The sequence below is a fragment of the Eptesicus fuscus genome, chromosome 13 (assembly GCF_027574615.1).
Source record: "Eptesicus fuscus isolate TK198812 chromosome 13, DD_ASM_mEF_20220401, whole genome shotgun sequence".
Lineage (NCBI taxonomy): Eukaryota > Metazoa > Chordata > Mammalia > Chiroptera > Vespertilionidae > Eptesicus > Eptesicus fuscus.
The window spans coordinates 38,753,901-38,776,030 of NC_072485.1; the positions used below are offsets into that span (position 1 = coordinate 38,753,901).

Sequence of the window (22,130 nt, forward strand, 5' to 3'; positions counted from 1 at the left end):
AGTAATGTCCATCGCTAGCTACACATTTCCCCATCTTTCAGGTAATTTGTGGTACTGTCCCGATAGAACTTTTCTTGTTTTGAGGCAAACCATTCAGAGACACAATTTTCCACTTCTTCGTACGTTTTGAAGTGCTGCTCAGAAAGTGCGTGTGCCATCGATCGGAACAAGTGGTAATCTGAAGGAGCAAGGTCTGGTGAATACAGCGGGTGGGTTAATACTTCGCAGGCAAGATCTTTTAAGGTGTCTTTAACTGGTTTTGAAGTGTGTGATGGTGCGTCATCATGAAGCAAAATTACTTTGCTGTGTCTTCACCTGGTTTTAGAAGCTCATAATACACCACACCTTCCTCATCCCACCAAACGCAGAGCATTGTCTTCTTTCCAAAGCCTCCCTAAGAAGGGCCTTTAGGGGTGCTGATGGAGGTGAGAGGCATCCCCAGCTATGAAAGGACACTGGCTATGGTAGGACGTGGGGTATAAGTTGGAAATGATTTTTAGGCGTGTCTCCTATGCCTCAGAACCCCTCAGCACCGTCTGGGCAAGGGAAGGCTCGGAACAATTAAGATGGGACAGCCTCATCTTACCTGTTAGACTCCATTTAACAGGTCTTTGCTGAACAGCTTGTTCATGTCAGGCACCAGCGAGCCTGAGGGTGCTGGAGAGAGCTCAAACTTGCTGCCTGACTGAGAAGAGTGGGTGTCAGGAGGCCTGAGCTCAAGTCCTGGCCCTGCCCTCGCTGACAATGTGGCATTAGATAAGGCATTGTCTTCTCTGAGCCTCAGTTTCCCTGTCTTTAAAATAAGTTGGCCAGCCCTGGCCAGGTAGATCAGTTGGTTAGAGCATTGTCCTGATAGACCAAGATTGTGGGTTCGATCTCCAGTCAGGGCACATACAAGAAGCAACCAATGAATGCATAAATAAGTGGAACAACAAATTAACGTCTCTCTCTCTCTCTCTCTCTCTCTCTCTCTCTCTCATCAGTCTATCAATCAAATAGTCAGTGGTTGCTAGGGGTTAAGAGGAGGAAAAAAGGTGGCATGATTGCTATTGGGTATGGGGTTTCTTTTGGAGGTGATGAAAATGTTCTGGAAATAGATAGTAATGATGGCAGCACAATTTTGTGAAGTACTAAAATTCACTGAAGGATACACTTAAAAAATGTTATCAAAAGGGTGGTTGGTTGGACAAGATTACCTCTAAAAGAAGGAACACTAATATTGTTTTGTGCCTACAATACCCAGGGCCTGGACTCAGCATTAATATTTTATCTCATGATCTCCCAGGCTCCTACCAGTTCAGACTCTGTGATCCACCACAATGATATGCACGTTTCGATCACTCATCAATAAGTCCAACTTGAGCCTTCCTGCAGGCCCACAGCTAGCACAGAGCCTGTTCCAGGAGCTGGGGTGTAGCAGTGAGCGCAGCAGACTAGCAGAGACTGGGGAAGAGACCAGAAGGGAATGCCTCTCCTGCAGGAGCTCCGAGCCTGTGGGAGAAATCAGAAGTGCACGCTGTACCCACGAGGTGATTTTCTTCTAGACCAGCTGCTCGCATTCCTTGTATAGGAAAGAACAACAATAACAAAATACAAGGGTGGCCCACAACTATGGAGCCCTGCAGGGGGTCATGGGCGTTGATTGATTCTCTTATGCCCGGGGGCCCTTGGCTGGGTGTGCAGGATACAATAGTGGGCAAGTCAGAGCCAGCCCTCCCCTGAGGAAGAAAGACAGACTTTAGAACAACCAAACACACACTGAAGAACTTATTTTCATGATTGCGATTGAGATCCGTGCTGTGGAGGAAAAGCACACGATGTGTTGAGTGGCTTAACAAGAACACTGGCGAGGTGTGAGGGTGGGTAGGAACAATGAAGGGGTGTGGAGAGGTGTTGGTGATGGCCCTACACGTTTGAGAGGAAGGCCAGTATGGGTGAAGCACGGAGAGCTAAGGTGCAGCCACAGCAGAAACAGGCCGGGCTGACCATGCAGGGCCTTCAAGGCTGGGGACCATATGTACCCACTTATGCCCGCTGTCCCTGCTCTTTCTCTAGTGCCCCAGTTTGGACAACAAACGATACAGCCACCCCACGTACAGGCCACATGAAGGGGTCTGTTCCAAGGACAACTGGTATTCCAGGAAGGCCTGACCATCACTTTTCCCTGCACGCCCGCCAGCCGGAGCGGCCACCGTGGTTATGGAGCTGGAGGACCTTTGCTTGGCAGCCCCTGGCCAACAGGTCTGCTCCTCTCCTCCCAGGCAGACCCTGCGGCCCCCTTGCTGGCTTCCCCTCTTCAATATCTCGAGGTGAGAGCTTTTCCACTAGGTCTCAGGCCAAGCATGGTTCTTGGCTCCAGGTCTGATGAGCCAGTCTCCGGCTGTCCCCACCCTCGGCCACTCCCTAAGGACCGGCTCCAGGACTCAGCCGTGGCCTCACGCTCTTTCCACTCTTGCTTCTTATTTTTGCCTCGTTATTTTCCTCCCCGTGTGACTCCCTCCCTCTGCTGGGCTTCTCTCTATCTTGCCCTCATTCTCCTTTTATTTCCTCTCTCCAGGGTAACTTGGCATTGTAGAAAAGCATGTGCTTTAGGATGAATTGTAGCTCTGTCACCTGCTGGCTGTGTGATCACAGGCAGACATATCCTCCTCTCTGAGCTAATTTTGGGTTCGATGAAATGGGATGGGCCTCCTTCCTCCTATGTCTCTGGGAGGTTGTGAGCTGAGCTGAAATTCATCAAGTGCTTCGGGGACACAGGAGCTGCTCAGCGAATGGTAGTTTGGTCTCCCGTTCCCTTTGCACTCTCTTCGCCCTGACCTTCTGCATGTTTTGTTCACTTAACCACAAAGCCCTCCCACTGGACCCCAACAACCTTGCTCTCGGGGCTCAGCCCACCACACCCAGACTTGAGTGGCGCCAACAGCGTCAGGACAGTGTGCAGCCTGCTCACTGCTCGCCCTGTGGCTGGAAGTCATGGCTGGGCTTTTCTGCCCTGGGACCCCCAGGGGACGTGGGATTTAGCTTCTGAGCTGTGCTGTGACGGAGGCACCAGAGTCTTTTGTGTATCTCACCAACTGAAGGATGAGTGAGGCAGCCTTTCAACATTGCCCCCTGGCCTACAGACTTCTCGTTGTCCCCCCACATCACACCCTGCACTTTCTAGCCCCTGAGCCATTGCTTATGTCCCTTACCCCATCTGGAACACCTCCTGTTCCTTTTCTCTCATTTCGGGCCTTACACCTTCTCTGGGGCGTAGACATGACAGCGGAGGAAGCTGAGCTCAGAGTACCCTTCTAGTAGGGTACTGGGCTCTGTGACTGCAGCCTCAACAGAACCTCAGAAAGTGGGGGCGATAGAAGGGGAGGGAGCTTCTGCCATCAGAAGTGGGAGGAAGACTGAGCAGGCCAAGTTCGGCCTCCCCCTCTCCTAGGGGCACTGTGGAGGATCTAAGAGCCAGGGAAGAGATGCAGAGTGGCCTAGAGTGCGGGTCCCAGCTTCTCACTTTCTGGCTGTGTGCAAGTGGGCAGGTGGATACCCCCCGCCCTCCCAAGCCCCCGTCTTCTGGACGGCAGAGTGAGAGTAGTAACTCCCAGTTCATAGCACTGTCAGCGTTGGAGATCGGGAGCATAGCGTGCTAGCCCAGAGCCTGGTACACGGTGGAGGCTGTGCTAAGGGTGGTTATCATCATTGTTGTTGGTGCTTTGGGTGGGTTGATGTTCGGAGCAGGAGCTAGGGATTCTGGGAAAATGCTTCACAGTGGGGGCTTACCAAAGCCTAGATACCTGGCCCAGAGCCGAGGGGGTGGCAGTGAGAGGGGCCACTCCTCCCTGGGTAAGGATTGTGTAAGTTGTCATGTCTGTGGGGCATGACTCAGGGTCAGCCCAGCAACACCCCAGACTACTGGTGACTTTGGCTGGTGACCTGCCCTCTCTGAGTTCAGTGATGACTGCTTAGTGCCCCTCCTCTAAAGCTCTATGAACTCCAGAAGTGTCACCTCCCACAGCAGCCTCACCCCCATTTTATAAAAGGGTCAAGCAGCCTTCGCTGCAGAGTTGAGCTCTGCTCCTTGCAAGACTCTGTGCTGGGCACAGGACTCACAGATGACCCTGACCTGGCCCTGGGCTCAAGGTGCCCGCAGCCTGCGGGGTGCATAGACATGGGCGGTCCCCCGAATGAGGGAAGCTCAGTCACTGAGCCCCAGTGTGACTTTGGACAAGTCACCACCCAGCTCTGGAGCTGCCCTTGGCCCAGGTGTGAGGGAAGGAGTTAACCACGAGGATGATAGCCTGTGGCCAGGCCGGCAGCCCATCTGGTCCCAACAAGGTGGCTGGATAGCCCATCCCCCATACCTCAGCCTCAGAGCCCACTGACATCATCCCCAACCCTCTCTGTTTCCCCGGCAACCGGGGTGCTGGTCGAGGCTCCCCAGGGGTCCAGACCGTCTGGATTTCCTTACACATAACTGTACCTCGTCCACATTTTCACAATTAAATTGTCAGTTTGGGTTAAGTGTTGTCTGCTGATGCCTGTCAACCTCCCTCTGGCTCCCCTCACTCTTCACCCGGAGAACGACTTGCCCAGCCCCTCGGTGCTGTGGAAAGAGGCGAGGATGCGAGCAGGAGGCAGGAGGCCTGGGCCCCAGCCCAGCTGTGCCCTACATCTGCTGTGTGGTCTTGGGCACGTCACTTCCCCTCTCTGGGCCTAGGTTTCCCCGTCTTAAAAATAGGACTAATCATCCCTGCCCAGCCTCGCTCCCTCCCAAGGCAGCTGCACCTCTTAAAGGAGCCCATAACTGTGGCCGAGCTTCGAAAATTGTACAGCTCAGCTCAGGGGCCAGGATGGTTCCTAAAATGGGCAGGCGGACCTGGAAAGGGACTTTTCGGTGTCTTCAACAGATAAAAGGGTACGGTTAGTCCCCACTCTGACTGCAGAGCTGGCCTCCTCACAGCCTGTTCTTAGGCTGAACAGGCAGAAAAGGTGCTCTTCACACAGGGCCTGGACCAAAGATGCAGAGTGGAGGTACCGGGCCGGAGGCTCAGGGGCCCTGCTTCCCATGATGGCCGTACCCACACTGCGTGGCCAGGCTCCCCCTCCCCACACTGGCCGAAGCCATTCCTGCTCCCACCCCAACTTTCCCCTCTCGAGTTCCCAGAGACTCTCCCCCCACCCCTTCCCAATCTATCCCCAGATCTGCCCAGACTGCAATCCCGCACCTGACCTCACCCTTTCGGCTTCAGACCTCCTCCCTGACCCCCTTGGCAAAGCCCCTGCTCCTTAGCCCAGTATTCAGATCCCTCCCTGGCATGGGCCTGTCCTCCTCCCCAGTCATGTTCCCTCCTGTCGCTCTTGATGCCAGCAGCTCCAAGCCCTCCACTTACCCTTCCCTGAAACCAAACTGATCCCTCTTGTCTCTGCTCAAGCTATTCCTGCTGCTGGGAGTGGCCTCCCTCATCCCCAGCCACCTGACAACCCCTCCCCCACCTGCACATTATTTATATAGACACGAATGCTAAGTGCAAATGACCTCGCCATCTGGAACTGTTTATGTCCCCCGCAGAAGAGGAACTAACCTTTATCTGATTACATGCAGAACATTTTACATATATCATCTCCTTAAGCCCCACAGCAACCCGAGGTGGTAAATTTCACTCCTCCTATTTTCCAGATGAGAAGACTGAGGTTCAGAGACAGGAAGTCTCTCCCAAGGCCATACAGAGGTGGGGTTGACCCTTAAGATTATGCTTGTGGCTGGCGTTCTGTGTTCATGGATTTGCTATGAAGGGAGGTTGTGCTGCTTTGCAGATGTCAGGGACCACTGTGATATACCCAAGGCTGTCGTATAGAAAAAGAGGGCCCAGGAAGGGAGCCAGGTCACAGGAGAGGCATAGATCTCTGCTCTAGATAGAGAACCTTCCCCCCAAGCAGAGCCACCTCCTAATGGAAGAGGCTGGGGGTGGGGAAGGCCACTCCCAGCACCAGGAACAGCTTAAGCTGTTCCAAGAGGGACGAGTGTGGTTTCAGGGAAGGGTAAGTGGAGGGCTTGGTGCTGCTTGCGAGGGAGCTCCCTTCCCTGGGGGGTCTGCAAGCAGAGGCTAGGGGAGGACATTCACTCATTCATTTGGCAACTTCGGAGCAACCGCTGTTCTCTGGCCCTGATGGAGCAGCAGGGGTGCAGTGTAGGTGAGTCAGACCCAGGCACTGACTGCATGCTATTCCCAGAGCAATGGAGACATTTATAGGGGCTCTGATGGCCAGAACGTCAGGGATATGACAGGGTGAGTGGCCAGACTTTGAAATTCTAAAATGATCTTAGGCAAATGCATATTTTTAGCTTTCTAGCTATTTAAGCCTGGCCGATTCAGGTATCTCTGGCTATGGAACAAATCATGTCAAAATATAGTGGCTGACGGGGCAGTCCTGCTGATCTCACTGGGCTTGCTCACATGGCTGCATGTGACTGGGGGGTCAGCCAGGCCTGGGTTCTGCTGGGACGGGTGGGCCAGCTGGGCCTCTCTCGATTTGGCCTCAGGGCCTCGCTCGGCACTGGCCTCTTACTATTTAGTAGTCCAGCCTGGGCTCTGACATGAGGCTGGGCTGGGCTGGGCTCCAAGGGGGTGAGAGCAGAAGCTGCAAGGCCCCTGAGGCCTGGGCTTCAGAACATGTACAGCTTCATTCCTGTCGCATGCATCGGTCCCAGCAAGTCACGAGGCCGGCCCAGATAAAGGGCGGGGAAATAGACTTCATCTCTGAATGGAGTCACATTTTAAAGGGTGTGTGTGTCCTGGGCTGCAAGTAATTGTTGTCATTAAATAGCTACCTCGCTGGCCTTCCCCAGAAAGAGTTCATACCAGTGACAAACTGCTCTTTTCTCTCTACCTCAGCGTCTCTCTCTGTGGAAAGAGGCACTGAATATGGTGGGTCTCTCTGTCCCTGTGTGTGTGTGTGCAGGGCGAGACCCAGGTGTACTAGTAGAAACACTGACGGTATTATATCAGAGACGTGTAAGCCCAGCTGTAAAAGGAACTGCCAACCTAGACTCAAGTCCCATTGGCCCACTACTTCCCATTCATCTCTTCCAGGCACTGCCCCCTGGCCATTCCCAGTGCTCCCTCCCCATGACAATGGCTGCTGCCAATCAACGGAAGGGCATGTGACTCAAGCAGGCCAATCAGCTGCCTTCCCTGGGACAGATACCGAAACCCAGGGAGATAGAAGTTCTCATTTTCCTGGAATTGTGAACTGAGGCTGTTGATGGCTACATACCAGGGGGGAAGGAATGAGGCCCACATCAGCTCAAAGAGAGCCACAAGAAGCAGAAATGAATTTCAGACAGCACTCCTGGGGGACACCGGAGCCCCATCACCAGCCCCAAGCCCTGGTGAGTACCACTCTCCATTCAGGTCACCAGCCACCCTAATTTCTCCCCCAGCTCCATAAGCCAATCAGTTCTCTTATGTTTAAGCTACTTGATGTTGAGTTTCTCTCTTGGAATTGAAAGAGGCCTGAGACACACAAACATTGTCTCCTGAGCAGCTACCACCACAATTAAACAACCGGGAGTTGAAAGCTGTCTTTCAGAAGTGACGCCCTCAGTAGACATGATAGGTGGCATTTTGTTATGTGCACCCAGGAAAGAACCCTCTGGGCTGGCCCTGGCCCTCTAGCCTGCTCCCTGATGCTGTAAGACAACAATTGCTTATCCTCGGGAACAGAGGAGGAGGACTAACCCAGTGGGCAGAGGCTCGGCGGCCCTCAGCACTGGGTTTGCAGCCAGGCTCTAGCGCTCACTGACTATGATACGAGATCTTGCAGAAATTACCAGACAGGCCTGGCCTCCATGTGCTCATCTGCAGAACCAGGCCTGTCCCACCCACAGGCACAGAAACTGCCTGGCACACAGTAGGTGCTTGGTCAACAATGTTATTTCTTTCCCTCAAGGTTATCTTCCAGGAACCTTGGGAGGGAGTGGTGTAGTGGTTTTTCCCACTGTACAGATGATGAAACCAAGCTGGGTGGTTTGCCTGGGCTCACAGTGGGTAAGTGAAGGAGGAGAATCGGGGACCCAGGCCCAGGTGCTGTAATGACATGCCTGCTGCTATTTGATCCTCCTCCCCCTTGCCTGGAAGCTCTGGCCTCATGGGGCACCCCAACCCCTGGGCTACTCTGCCCAGACCCCCCCTGTTCACCTGCCTAACTAGGAAGGCTTTTCTAAAAAGCACCCTTCAGTCTCATTGTGTCCATGATGTTCATGTCATCCTGTGACACAGGTAAGGGTTGAGACCCAAGACTTGGATTCTGGAGCAAGAAAGGTCTTGGGGTTACCTAGTTTAACCCCCTCACTTACAGATGGGGTGACTTCAGCTCAGAGAGGGAAAACAATGGTCTGCTATCACACAGCAAACTACTGATGGGGCTAAGAATACAACCAGGTTGCCACTCCCCACCCCCTGGAGACAGCTGACTCACCCCTACCCCCCTCCACCAAGGTCTTGGCCCCAAGGGAGGGAAGTTGAGGTGGGTGGAGGTTGTCCATAGAGGTCAGCACAGCAAAGGAAACTGCGGCTTCCCCGCCCCCCATGTTCTTTCAGCCTGGGTGCCCCCTGGATGGGCCGTGTGCAGGGGTGGGGGTATAAAGGTGTGTGCTCTTGACCAATGGCAGTCAGGCAGGGGCTGAGAAGCCTGCTGACAGGAAGCTCCCAGCACATCTGGGCGACCAGATAACCAGAATCACCAAGGGTAACAGAGGAGAAGGAAAATATATTAATGTCCACGGCACCCAAGAGCATGCCTGCCCTGCCCAGGTCAGAGCCTCCTCCCTCTGGGGGAAGCTTGCAGTCCAGGTGGACAGCATAGGCTTGACACACAGTAGCCCTTAAGGAGGCCCGGACAGAAGGAAGGAGGAGGAACAGGATAGGGGAAGGTCAGCTGGTCCTAACGATGAACAAAAATCCTTCTCACATGTGTCTTGGGGAATACCCGGATGTCTGAGGTGGTAAAGCACTCCCTCTTATACAAATGGAGAGCCTGGGGTCCAAGGAGGGGCTGACCCTTGTCCCAGGTCTCCCTTGCCCAGGGCAGGGCTGCTCCAGGCCTAGCTGGTGCCTAGCTCTTGATTCTGGAGACAGCGCAGAGTAGCTGGGAGGAGGGGCCAGGAAGGGCCAGGGCTGCACTTCGGGAGTCCAGGGATCTTCTCCTGGCTTCCCTCTCAAAACCATCGAAAGTCACTATCCTCCACTCCTGTGTCAATGGGAGCCACCAGCTATATGCACTCGCAGCCAGGAAGATCTGGGTTCAAACACAGCTCCGATGCTTTATTGATTTTTAGAGGTTGGCTGCCTCCTGCACACCCCGTACAGGAGATTGAGCCTGAAACCCGGGCGTGTGCCCTGACCTGACCAGGAATCGAACGAGAAACCTTTTGGTGCACGGAAGGACACCCAACCAACTGAGCCACCCAAGCCAGGGCCAGCTCCTCCCTTTTGAGGCTCGGCTTTCACATCTATGAAATGGGGATAATAATCCCCATCTTGGAGGACATAAAGGATCTGAAGGGGGGATTGTAATATTCCCATTTTATGGCTGAGGAAACGAAGGCTTCGGGGAGTTTAAGCAAGTTGCTGCAGATCGCACAGCTAAAAATAAAATTGGGCAGTCAGTATTGGAACCCAAGTCTATGTGACTCCAACTTGCCTTCTGTGCCTACTCCAGAGTAGATTTCTGGCCAAAGGACGGCTTAGGTAAATGTGTGGAGGCAACTGATTCAGCTTCTCGAGTGAGCAGGCTGCTAGACCTAGAGGAGGGTGCATCCCAATTGGACAGAGGCCATCTGCCATGCCCCTGGCTGTGAGGTCCAGAGTGTCTTGGGGCAGAAGAGCTAAGGACACTCTTGACCCCTAGAGGCCTTGGTCCCCAGCCTCTTGGGTGCAGCAACCTTGTCTAACCCACCCCTTCTTAGCTGCCTTATCCAAAGCCCCACTACTCTCCGGAAGCTTTTATAACTATTGACTTCCCACAGCCTTTATTGGCCCCAGTGCCCGGGGAGAAGAGATGGGGCTCCTGGATGCTCTTACACCAGATTGCATGTGTTCACAAGGACATTCCTGTGACTAGGTGCAGGGGTATATGTGCATTTGGTGTTGCCCGCTTGGAAGCTGTGTGTGCATGGGAGCACACGTGTGCTTGTGCATGAACTGGTTGGGGGCGGTCGTATTTGCCACATCTCGAAGATGTGCATGGCCATTTCATTCCTACGTGCTATTGAGAGTGTGTGGGCATATGGTGTAGGCAAGAATCTCCTATTTGCGACCATTTGTGGGGTGATATGGCCCAGCCCTGTGTGCACGATGGACTGGCTATCCATGTGCGGAGGGTACTTGTATGGCTGAGAGCCTGAAGCGGGCTCTGTGGACGCAGATGTGTTTGTTGTATGTGAAAGGCACCTGGTTTGGGCAGCCTGTGGGTGACACTGCATGGCAGCCGCAAAGAACGGGGAAAAGGGTTCCAGGAGGTTTGGAGGGCCTGAGACAAGCCCCTTCCCATTAAGTGTATGTTTCCTCTTCTGCTAATGAACTAGATCTTCATTGGGACTGAGAATTGGGATTGAGGGGGAGTTGGAAGCCATGGAAACCTCAGAACCTGACCCAGCAAAATGGGGAGGGACCTGTATCCTCAAGCCAGGAAGGCCAAGGTGGGGGATTAGGAAGATGGGCAGTCACCCAACCAGAAACAAGGCCAGTCCCAGGCCAGGAGGCACAATGTAGTCAGTCCCCTTTAGCTCCTGAAACCCAGTCCTCCGCTGGTGATCCCCTGGAAGTGTGTGTGGGGGGGGGGGGGCGCGAAGGTGGTCAAAGGCTTCCCCCACCGTCATCCCAGAGGCTCAGATGCCTGTCTCCTTGGCGCCTAAGGTTTACAGCGCGCTTCCCAGCTCAGAGCCCTAGCGCCTCCTTTCTCCGCAGAGCTCAGGATGGCGATCCGGTTTCCAGAACTGGAACCAGAGGCCTTGGGAAATGGCCCCAGGAAGGACGGACTGGACCGCCAACGCAGCTCTCAGACCCCGGCACCCGAGCTGCACACCCGGTGATGCCCGCCCGGGCTCCAGATGAGACAGAAATGGGACTTCCCTGTGAGCCCTGGCTTCCTCCTCTGTTAACTAGACGTGTTGGGGTTCTTTGTGGGACTTGCTGCGAGCTTTAGAAACCTGCCTTACCTGGGCCCCGCGCGCCGCCGGCACGCAGTAGGCTCGCAGCAGGCACGCTGGGTAAACACCGGCTGTGGTTGGTAAGTCCCCTCTTTGCAGCTGAGCAGGGTGCGGAGTCCTCCGCTCCGCTGGCGCCGCGGGCCCGTGGCATCCGCAGGGACCCCGCCCCCGCCCCCCGCGCGCGGCGGGAGCCACCCGGTGGGGTTTCGGCGCGCTGACGTGGGCGGATCAAAGCGGCTGCCCGCGCCTTATAAAGCAGTTTGGGCGGCCCGCGCCGGAGACCGTGCCCAGCCAGGACGGGAGCGGGGCGCGCGGGCGAGCGCAGGCCCTGGGAGAGGAGAGAAGCGCGGAGCAGCCTGAAGCCGCAGCGGAGTCCCCCGCGGGACCGGAGCCCGCCGCCGCTGGCCAGGATCCCGGCGAGCGCCCTTCTCCCGTGGCCTGGCCGAGAGGGCGCCCTCGCCGCCTGCCCAGCCCGAAGAGCGCTGGGGGCCGCGCTCGCCGCTCCCCGGCCAGCCCGAGCCGCCGGCCACTCGGGGCGCGGCCAGCCAGCGAGCGCCCCAGGAGGTGAGCAGGGACTCCGGGCGGCGGGTGGGTGCTCAGCTGGGATCTGCTTGGGTGGGGGGCGGCGAGTCCGAGGGGGACGGCGCGACTCCGTTGGGCAACCCCTCCCGGGTAAGCAACCCAAGCCCCCTCCACACTTCCCCTCCGCGGCACCGTGCCCCTGACGGAGGAGCGCAGCCCCGGGGCCAGGGGCTCGGGCGGTCCGCCGTGCGGGATGGAGGTGGCCTGTGCGGTTCCCGCGGCCCGCGCGAGCCTTCCCGGCCCTGGCCCCCCCTCCGACCCCTCCCTCCCAGTCAGCCCGCTGATGAGGTCATGCCCGAGCCATCCCGGGGGTGGGGGACTTGGACCCTGCGGCAGAGGGTGTGTGGCGGGGCGGGAGAGAGTGGCAGGAGGCAGAGAACCACGACAGCTCCCACCAAATTGGGGGGTGCGGGTGGACGCCTCGCTGGAGACCCGGTCCCAGAAGCGGCGGCGGGGAGAGTTTGTTTACAGACCTGGGCTCCAGGCCGGGGGTGGGGAGGAGAGCCCCGTCCGGGCGGTGAGGCACATCTGGAGCCGCCCGAACATCTGGCTGAGCTCTCGCAGGAGCCGCACACCTCCCACCTCCGGGGGCTGGGGTGCTTTCGTCCCCTCGCCGTCCGTAGGCGCTCAGGGTCGGCTCGGAGGGGTAGTCGGGAGCGCCCCGGGGTCCTCTACCCCGCCCTTCCCATCTCCAACGTAACTCGCCTCGCGCGGGGAACCCGGAGCGTCGTCCGCAGCGCAGCAGACCCACCTCTCAGTCCTCGAGCGGCTCGGGCCCCAGCCGGGTGCGGCCCGGCCTCGCTCCGCATCGCAGGTAACCTTGAAGCGGTCGCCCCGCGTCACCGGCTCGCGGGGTCGGCTCTCCGAGCTGCGCAGCCCGAGGCTCAGGCCCCGCGGGCGCCAGCCTAACGCGCTGCGTGGACACCCTGCCCCCCCGCGCGCGGTGTCGGTTCTCGACCCGGCGCGGGCTCATCCCGGCAGGAGAGACGCCGCACGTCCCCGCCGGCTTGGCTCGGAGGGGCTGCCGCCCTAGAAGCGGGGTTTCCAGGGACTTCCGGAGCCCACGCCTCTGACCACCTGCTGGAGCGGGGCTGCAGCGGCTGCGCTCGCCGTGCCCCGGTGGGCACCGCCCGGCGGCCACGTCTCCCGCCCGCGGCCAGCGGGTACCTTGGACCTTATTCTCAGTGGGAGGAGGAAGGGACCGCTTATCTCTCCAAAGGCGCAGCTTAGACCTGGGCCCACTACGCGCCCGGCCCCAGGGGAGGCTCGGCGCCAGGCCCCAAGCAGAAGGGTCGGGTCGGGCAGTGGGGGCTGCCCGCGGCAAGTGGGTGTCTTATGGGACGACTAGAACTGAGAGGGAACTTACCCAAACACCATCCCACCCCCAGGCTGGGGCACTGGGACCCTGGAAGAGGAGGGGCACTTGCCCCAAGTCCCACAGCCCAGGAGGCAGCCGCCTGTCCTGCCTTGAGCACCTACTTAGCGCCCCCTGGCGGCCGGGGCTGGGGAGGCGCGCTCGCCCTGACCCGCGGGGCACAGGCTGAGGGTGACCCAGCGGCCCGAGCGGCTGCCCCGGACGCGTGAACACCGGACAGGAATAATCCGTCAGCACCCAGAGGCCCTGGCCAGGCACTACCCCCTCCAGCGACGCGCTGGGGCGGCGGGGAGAGAGGCCCAGGGCCACCGGGGCAGCTTGGGAAGAGCGGAGGGGCTGGAGGCCTGGGTCCCGGTGTGCCGGGTGACCGGGCGGCCCCGCCTCTCCCTGGGCAAGTAGGGCTGAACACGCACACCCCGCTGTGAGTCTTCGCTCTCCTCCCTCCGCGTGCAGCCCCTGGCTCCTTCCCACCCTGGAATGCGGGGCGCCTGGGGGTGGGGGTGGGGGAGAGTAGCCCACACTTTGGGAAGGGTGAGGGCGAAGAGAGACGGGGACTGGAGATTTGATTCCCGCCCCCCCTCCCCCATATCCAGCCGCTATTCCTCTCATTCTCAGGAGGGCGGTAAACTTTCAAGGCCAGGAAGACAAAGGGTTTGCATGCAGGCTGGGAGGGAGGAGCGAGCTCAGTTACACCGGGAACCCCGCTGAGACCCCCAGCCTGGCCGCGCCTGTTTGGAGTCAGCACCTCTGTGTCAGGCGCCCGGCGGGACACGCTGCGAAGGAGGAAATACCTTTAATTCAGGGTTCTCTCCCCGTCTTCCTCTGGAATCTAGCGGAAGGCTCCAGAAAACAGGGGTGTTTCAAATCTGTGTGTGTTGAAGGCCCACGCGTACATGCACATACTACACAGGTATATATATATGGAAGAGAGGAAACCTAGGCAGAGGCGAGCTCAAACACCCCCAGGCTGCTGGGAGGCTGGGAAGACCCCAGGAGATGCGCCCCGAAGTCCAGTCGCTTGTTTTTTTTAGAGGGGGAGACTGAGGCTGGGGGTGATGGAGGGCTTGTCCAAACGCACACAGCTCAATGAGAGCGCTCCCTTCCCGCTCAAGCTCCCCCACTCAGGCGGGCGCCTACTTTTTCCAACTCCCCGGACCCTTTAGAAAGGAATCCCTTTGTCTCTGCTCCTCCCCAGGGGAAAGGGGCTGGGGCTGTGAATGTGTCCAGGCGAACGCCAGGTGTTGGTAAATTTGGGAGAAGCTGGGAAGGTAGTTAATGAGGCAAGAATGAAAGGGGGTGGGGGAGAGAAAGAAAAAGAGAGAGAGAAAAAAAAGCTGGAGAAAGCAGTTCTGCAGGCGGCAGGGGTAGCGGCTGCTCCGCGGCCCCCGGACGCCGCCTGGCGGCGGGAGGCGGCATTGCTGCGGCCCGGTGCGCTTCCCTGCTTAGCCAAGGCCAGGCTGCCCAGCCTGGGCTCTGGCCTGGGCACCACCCGACCCTCCGAAGGGGGACGACCGGGAGAGGGACTTGGGGAGACCGGCGTCCTGAACAGCCCTCACTGTACAGAGACCTTTGGCATCCCATGCCTCACCCTGCCCTTCACAGACTGAGAAACGGATGCCCAGAGCGAGCCTGCATGCCCTTGTCTTCTCATAGTCCGTCATCTCACCGGGCACCCGAGTAGACGGAGGAGGAGAACAGGGGCTGTGGACGTGCGCTCACTAGGCTGAGCAGCCCCGTTTCCTACCCCTGAGCCTTCTCACCTGTGCGACGGGGGCAGTGACAGGACCGATCTGGCAGGGTTGCCGGAAGGAGCAAAGGCGATCCCGTTAGGTGAACGAACGTTATCACAATTGGGATCACAATTGTATCCCCAGGCACAGTGGGAACGGAAAACCACCGGCGCCATCATATAATAGCTACTTTTGCGGAGATAAGAAACCAGTTTTGGGGCTCCGAATCTTTGGCCCCCACCCCACCCCCACCCCCGGCCTCCGCCCCGGCACCCTTGGCCCTCGCCCTCTTCCTTCGGTCCCTCCCCATCTCCGTGCGTCCGTCCTGGCTTCTCTCTGCTCCGTGTCTTTCAGGCTCGGTCTCTGAGCCTCGTTCCCTCTCGCTGTGTCCCCGCCCCTCTCTGCCCCTCTCTGCCGGGTCTCTCGGCGTCTCTGGTCCTGTCACCCCTTCCCCTCCTGCCCGCGGAGTGCGGGTCCCAGCCCCAGAGGCACAGAGAGGCGGCCGGGCCCGCGCTGGGTGGACCCGCCCTCGGCCGCGCGCTGGCGGCCCCTCATTCGAGCCAGACGCCGGGCGAATCCCGGTCCGTGCGGGGCGGGAGGTGACGCCCGCCGCGCGCGCGGCCTCCCGGGGCCCGGACCCTCCCCCCCTTCGCAATTTGAATAAAACGTCCCCCGTCCCCGCCGCGGCCTCAGCCCCGCGCGCCGCCCTAACCCGCGCCTCCGCTCTCCCCGATCGCAGGCAGCCGGCGCGAGGAGCGGCTCCCCCCGGGCGCGACCCCCGCGCGCCCGCCGCGCGACGATGAGGGCGCGGCCGCAGGTCTGCGAGGCGCTGCTCTTCGCCCTGGCGCTCCACACCGGCGTGTGCTATGGCATCAAGTGGCTGTAAGTGGGGGCTCCGGGGGAGGCGGCTGGGGGTGGTGGGGAGCCGTCAGGGGCCCCGAGAATGGGAGAAGTTGGCTTGGGGGTCATGGGCAAGTCACTCTTCTTAAGCGGGGCGTGGAGGGCGAGGGAAGGACCCTGTCCCGGCAGCTGAGATTTGCGCAAGACCTCCCCCGGGGCAGATGGAAAAGATCAGAGGGTCCGTGCCCGGCACGTGCGGCCCCTCCCCGTGGTGTTTCCGTGTCAGCCTCCTCACCCTGGTCGGAGGTCCTCAAACAGCCCGGACCCTCCGCCTGAGGGACCCTGGGGACGTGTCACGGCCTGCGGGGGCCTCGTGTCCTCCTCTGTCCGTGGAGAGGGAGCATCTGCGCCTCTCGGATCAGATGAGAAGCGGCTCTTGAAAGAGCCTCGTAAACTGTCAGATGCTGTGCACATGGGAAGGGTGTCCCTTTAGGTGGAAATGATTCATGGGGGGGGGGGGTAGGTGGGGGAGAGGTGTCCTTCCATCCAGCAGAAGGGAGTGCCTGCGCTGTGCAGGCTGCGGGCCCTGCAGGGCGGAGGGAGGAGTCCAACCCAGGCCCATCCTGGAGGAGCTGCACTGGGGACTGGGAGAGATAAGCCCGGGCCGTAAATAACTCCAAGTGCCTTGGAGAGAGGGGGGGGCGTTGTGGGGGCCCAGACTGAGGGGACCACCTGGTGGGGGACACCCATTTGAGACCCTGGAGAGGTTTTTCAGGGGCTGATTTTTGCTAGGCTGGCAGGTGGGGACAATGGGAAGGCTGCGTTTTGAGTGGAGGGGGTCCCCTGAGTGGTGGGGGAGTCTAGGACAGGACTCAGTCTGGAGTTTGGGGTGGGGGGCGGGGAGCCATGCGGCTAAGACAGGCAGGGGACAGATTGTGGGGGGGCGGGCTGTGGAGGGTGTGTGTGTGGAAGGTTCTTGGGTTAGCTGGAGACAAGGCGACAGTGGCCAGGCCACCAGCACATAGTCTGAGGTCACCAGCCCGGCTCCTTTTGGGGCTGAGCTGTCCATTAATGGGTGATTCAAGCGGGGAATCCCCTCTTCCTGGGTTTCTTGTTTGTAAGAAGAAGCCTGGGCGCAGCGGCCTCCCAGCTGCTCCTGATTAGTTTTGTGAGGAATCAGCAACCCTCCTTCCACTGCCAGTGCCTGCCCCTGTCCCGGCGGGTGGGACCCTCTGATGAGGGAGTCCACGCCTCCTCACCCACCACCGCCATTCTACGGAGACGTGCACTGAGGTGCGGAGAGGGAAAGGGTTTGCTGATGAGCACAGTAGCGGCCGGCTGAACTGGGCTCGCTCCTATAGCGTCGTGGGGGACATGCTATCCTCCCCATGCCACCGTGGGCCCTGAGAAGTGTGTGGCTTGCACAGCCCCCACGCTGGCGTGTGGCCGGGGAGGGCCTGGAACAGATCGCTAGCTAAGCCCGGCATCCATGCTGTCCCCACTGCATGGCTGGGGCTGCCACAAAAATGGCTCCAGCTCAGTGTCTGCCTGAAGGACCTCCTGGCCTCTTGGAGGAGGTGGGCCTGTAAAAAAACACGCCAAGTAGACTTGGGGCTGTGTTCCAGTTAGTCCCACCTCGGGTGGGTGACTTGTGGGCCGGGCTTTGAAGGGTAGACAGGATTTTATGGTCAAGGATGGAATGCGAAGCAAGCACCCTAGCCAGGGGGACCGGCGGGACAAAAGCATAGAGGCAGGACCGTGTGTACGTGGGGAAGCGGGGAAACGAGGGATTAAAGGAGCCTGCTAGTAAACCCCGGACAGTGTGCCAAGAGCTTGAGTCAGGAGGTAGGTGACAGTCTTATCACTACCGTTTTACAAATGAGGGAGCAAAGGTACAGAAAGGTTAAGTAACTGACCCAAGGTCACACAGCTAATTAATTGTGGCTTTGGGAGCAGAACTCAAGCAGACGTGCTCTGGGAAGCCAAACCTCTTAATAGCGGTTAAACTCTTGCTGGAGCTGAAGATAGAGGGGGAAGCCGGAGAAGGAGTAGAGATTAAGAATAACAACAACTGTGTGTGTGTGTGTGTGTGTGTGTGTGTGTGTGTGTGTGTACACTGGTGACTCTTGAACAACACGGGTTTGAACTGTACAGTTCCACTTATGCGTGGATTTTTTTTCCAGTGAACAACTGCTGTTTTCCACCCGCAGTTGGGAATCCACGGATGTGGACGGCCCACTGTGTGCACTGATCTACACCATTTTAAAAGTGGGACTTGAGCATCTATGGATTTTGGTACCCACAGGGGTCCTGGAATCAATCCCCCATGGATACTGAGGGACAACTTAAGTTTTGGGGGAGTCAAAATTTACATGCGGATTTCTGACGGCACATGGGGTGGGAGGTGGGTACCCCTAGCCCCCCAAGTTGTTCAAGGGTCAACTGTATATGACCTCGCTACAAGCCAGACACAGTTCTCAGTGCTTTGTGTATATTGTTTCATTTAAGTCCCCCAACCAGTGTGAGGGGGGCTCTGCTATCACCCCCATTAAACAGAGGAAATGGAGGCACAGGGAGTGTCTCACCAACAGGCTGTCACAGCCAGTCAGCAGCAGAGGCGGGGTTTGGAGTCCGGCTGTCTGGCTCTGTGGCCTGTTGGTCGCAGGCAGGCAGCCACAGGGCGGTTGGGAACAGGGAAGCACTGGGCAGCCGGAGGCGGAGGACTCATCCAGGAAGACTCAGCTGTCTTGGGGGTGCCCCGGGGGGTGGGGCTGCTGCCCTGGGTTTTGGAAAGTGAGCTAAGGATGAAAGGGCCATTGGACACAGGAACTGAAACCAGATGTGGCTGAGTGACCTGGAATGCCCACCTGTTGGGCACCTGGGACTCAGCCTGAGTTTCCTGGTGGGATGAAGGGTAAGGGGGAGGGGGACAGAGCCTGGAAGGTTATGGAAGCAGCTGACCAGAAAAAACTTGGGGTGCCCCTCTACTACCTCACCTCCCACCTCAGTCAGGTGCTGGGAGAGTCTCAGGCCAGCAAGTGTGGGGAGACTCAGAAGGGCTGTCCCCCCTTCTCTGGCTGCCCTGGGTGGGGGTCAGGGGAGGTGGTTCCAGCCCCCTGTGACCCCCTGTGACCCCCTGTGACCCCCTGGGGCTGTCAGGTTGGCTGGGAGGCCCACAAAGGCCACCCCCCTTCCCTGGGCAGCCTCAAGCCTGCCGCTCACTCAGGGGCCGGGCCTCTCAGGAAGGAGTCCCAGGGGTCCCCAGAAGGCATGGAGCTGCTGCAGAGTTGGGGGACCTGGATCCCAGCCTGAGCTCTGCCGGTTCACTAGCATGAGCCCGGCCTCCCGGGGCCTCAGTTTCATCTCCCAGGTGGGAGTGAGAGCGCCTAGCCTGGGGTCTGAGAGGCCTGGGTTCTCGCTCGGCTCCGCCTCTGATGGGCTGTGCACAGGTCTGGGCAGGCCCTGCCTTCTCCGGGCCTCCTTGTCCCCACTTACACAATGGGATGGGGACATGTTGGGTGAGCAGCTGAGCTGAAACGGAAACCCAGGCCTCTGCCCCCCAGACATTCTCAGGAGAACCCCAACCCGCGAATGAAAAGACCTGGGCCACCCCAGCAGCACCCTTGGCACCGGCCTTGCTGTGAACTCTCTGTTCCCTCCTGTCCTCTCTCCCACCCTCACCCCCATGCCCCCACCCCCAGACAAACCAAAATGTTTTCAATTAGGGGTCTGCTGCATGAGGCAAGCGGGCGGAGATGTCCAGACGGGTAACTCCCCCGCCTCCCGCCGTAATCCTTGATTACCTCCCCAAGGGGGACTTAGTTAGATACGGTCATTACCGCTAATTACCAGATGACCGAGTCTCCCTCCTTGGGAGTGGAATCCACTGCCTCCCACCTCCTGGTCTCCCAGCCTGCACACTCCCCTGGCGGACCTCCCCTCCACACCTCCCAGACCTCTGTCCCAGCCACTCTCCCCAGCAGCTCCCGCCTCCCTCCTATGCCTGCCCCGGGCCTCTGGACCACTTCTTATGCCCACCACCCACCTGGGAAGTCTGAGCCTTGCATGGGAGCATGCTCACTGTGGTGTCCCTCATAGCACCTTCTCTCAGCATCAGCTGGGGAGGAGGATGCTTGATGAGTGGCCCAGGGTCCCCAGGCACCAGGGTTCGCCCCGGAAATACAGAGCACATGTCCCTGGGAGCCCCAGCACTTACCATTCAGGGATGGCCTGAACCGAGCTCCCGGGAAAGGCTGGGCTCATGTTACCCCACTTCTTGGCCTGAGCAGGAGTGCAGGGAGAAGACCTGGAGGGAGGCAGCCACGTGGCTGGAGTGCCCATGGCATGCTTGGTACCGTGCCGGGTTTTCCTCCCATTGTGAAGCAGAAGGCTGACTCCGAGGGGAAAAGAGAGCGGGGCGAGGTGCAGTGCAGAGCGGCTCAGGACAGCCGAGTGTGATGGCTCCCAGCCCAGCAGGAAGGGGAGGCCAGGCCTGCAGGCGGCTGGTGTCAGGGGGAGGCCGAGCACACAGACACTGGGTGTCCTCCTCTGTACAAAGTGGGGAGCGACAATAATCTCGTCCCAGCCCACCCCTCTGGGTGTTGTGAGAATGGGATGTGGCATATGCAGAGGCTCTGCCGACTGGGGCTGCGTGTGGACAGTGCCTGCCAGGTGGAGGTGGAGGGGTCACGCTGAGGGGTGGTCTCTGCCTCTGTGTGGGCACCCCTCACCCCGTACAGGCTGCAGGGACTCAGACCGCAGGTGCCCCAGCTTTGGCGGACCTCAGCAGCTCAGAGGGCCAGGTAGGAGCAGACAGTTCCGTAGAGACCCAGAACCCATGCCTGAGGTCTGCTCTGCGTGCTGGCGCTGGCATCCGGCTGCCCCACACATCTCCTTGCTCATGGTTTGGGAGGTGGGGATTCTGTGCTGAGTCACAGAGGGCAGGGGGCTGAGTCTACGTGAATCCCTTCAAGGCTGCGGGGTCCCTCTCGCCTGCGCTTAGAGGAGGTGCTGCCCGGGGGAGTCTGCTCCCCTCAGAGAAGGCCTGGGAGAAAGGCAGATCCAGGATGGACCCTGGGTCCTGGGGCCTTGGAATCCCGGTGCCCAGGGTCAGGATCTGGGAGGCTCTTGGGTCCTATCGCATCACCAGGGTTCATAGAGACCCCCTAGGCCCGTGTTTCCCAGAGCATGGGGGAGGCCAGCACTCCTCACAGGGCTTTGTGCTCCGCAGGCCAGGAGTTAAACAGAACCAAGCCTGCTGCTTCCCTGCAGCATTTCTTAGGGACTTAGTACAACGTGTTTCCTAAATATGCCTGAGCATGGGTCCCTTTCTTCAGGGTCTTACTGGACTGGAGCCCATTCTGGGAAAGACATGTGTGGGTGCAGACACCGAGACCCAGAGACAGTGATTTTTCTCAGCTCGCACAGCGAGTTAGTGGCTAAGTCCGTTTTATCACCAAAGGAGTGGCTCTCTGATCCTCTGAGAGCAATCCCTTGCATGTGTGTGCGACTTTACAGCCTAATACGTGAGTTTAATAATTAGACGAAGCAATGATGGAAAGCTCCTAAGCCATGTTGTGCACTTAGTAAATGCTTAATTCCTACTGTGTATGATGATGATGATGATCATAAAAATAATCACTTAGCATGGTGTACGGCACATGGTGAATGCTCAGTGTTGAATGAATCCTACCTAATAAAAGAGTAATATGCAGATTGATCATCACTGCAACACACAATATAGCTGCCCCCATGTGGTCAAAGATCCTGCCCCCATGTGGACACAAGATGGCCACCACAAGATGGCCAGCAGGAGAGGGCAGTTGGGAGGCACCCGGCCTGCAAGGGAGGGCAGTTGAGAAGGACCAGGCCTGCAAGGGAGGGCAGTTGGAGGTGATCAACCCTGCAGGAGAGGGCAGTTAGGGGTAACCAGGCCGGCAGAGGAGGGAAGTTGGGGGCAAACAGGCTGGCAGCAGAGTGGTTAGGGGGGTGATCAGGCTGGCAGGCAGAAGCGGTTAGGAGCAATCAGGAAGGCAGGCAGGCAAACAGTTGGGAGCCAGCAGTCCTGGATTGTGAGAGGGCAGTCGGACGTCCCTCGAGGGGTCCCAGATTGGAGAGGGTACAGGCTGGGCTGAGGGACAACCCCCCTCCGTGCACGAATTTCGTGCACTGGGCCTCTAGTGTTAAATAAGAAGGAATGAATTCATAGCTGTGATAGAACTAAATAAAGGCAATGGATGTGAGTACCTTTCAAATTGTAACATTGTTTATTGCTGGTGGAATTATAATAACGTTTAGGTGGGATGGAGGTCGTGATCCTATGTTATGAATGAGAGCCTGAGGCCCAGAAAAGGGTCAGTGATGGTCACAGGGGGAGGAAGAAGGAGGGGCCATATTTCTGCTGGGG

The 22,130-nt window shown here is 58.5% G+C and overlaps 1 protein-coding gene and 1 long non-coding RNA gene across 6 annotated transcripts in view; one reads left to right on the forward strand and one right to left on the reverse strand.

Annotated features, from left to right (window-relative positions):
* Positions 1–12,330, reverse strand: LOC129151281 (uncharacterized). 2 transcript variants are annotated; one of them, XR_008558011.1, is made up of 3 exons: positions 12,253–12,330; positions 1,294–1,491; positions 1–178 (listed from the first exon to the last, which is right to left on the reverse strand). It is a non-coding gene; the product is annotated as an uncharacterized LOC129151281 (long non-coding RNA). The 2 variants fall into 2 exon arrangements; XR_008558012.1 differs by having other exon boundaries at positions 1–193.
* WNT11 (Wnt family member 11) overlaps positions 11,488–22,130 on the forward strand; it is a 20,279-nt gene continuing 9,636 nt past the window's right edge. For 2 of the 4 annotated variants that reach the window (XM_008149988.3, XM_028158309.2), the window contains exons 1-2: positions 11,488–11,761; positions 15,624–15,766. In XM_008149988.3, coding sequence (XP_008148210.1) covers positions 15,684–15,766 — 83 coding nt within the window. In that variant the 5' untranslated portion in view covers positions 11,488–11,761; positions 15,624–15,683. Of the gene's footprint in view, positions 11,762–12,571; positions 12,594–14,930; positions 14,985–15,623; positions 15,767–22,130 lie in introns of those variants that run through there. The other 2 variants (XM_054724777.1, XM_054724776.1) reach the window with 2 other exon arrangements.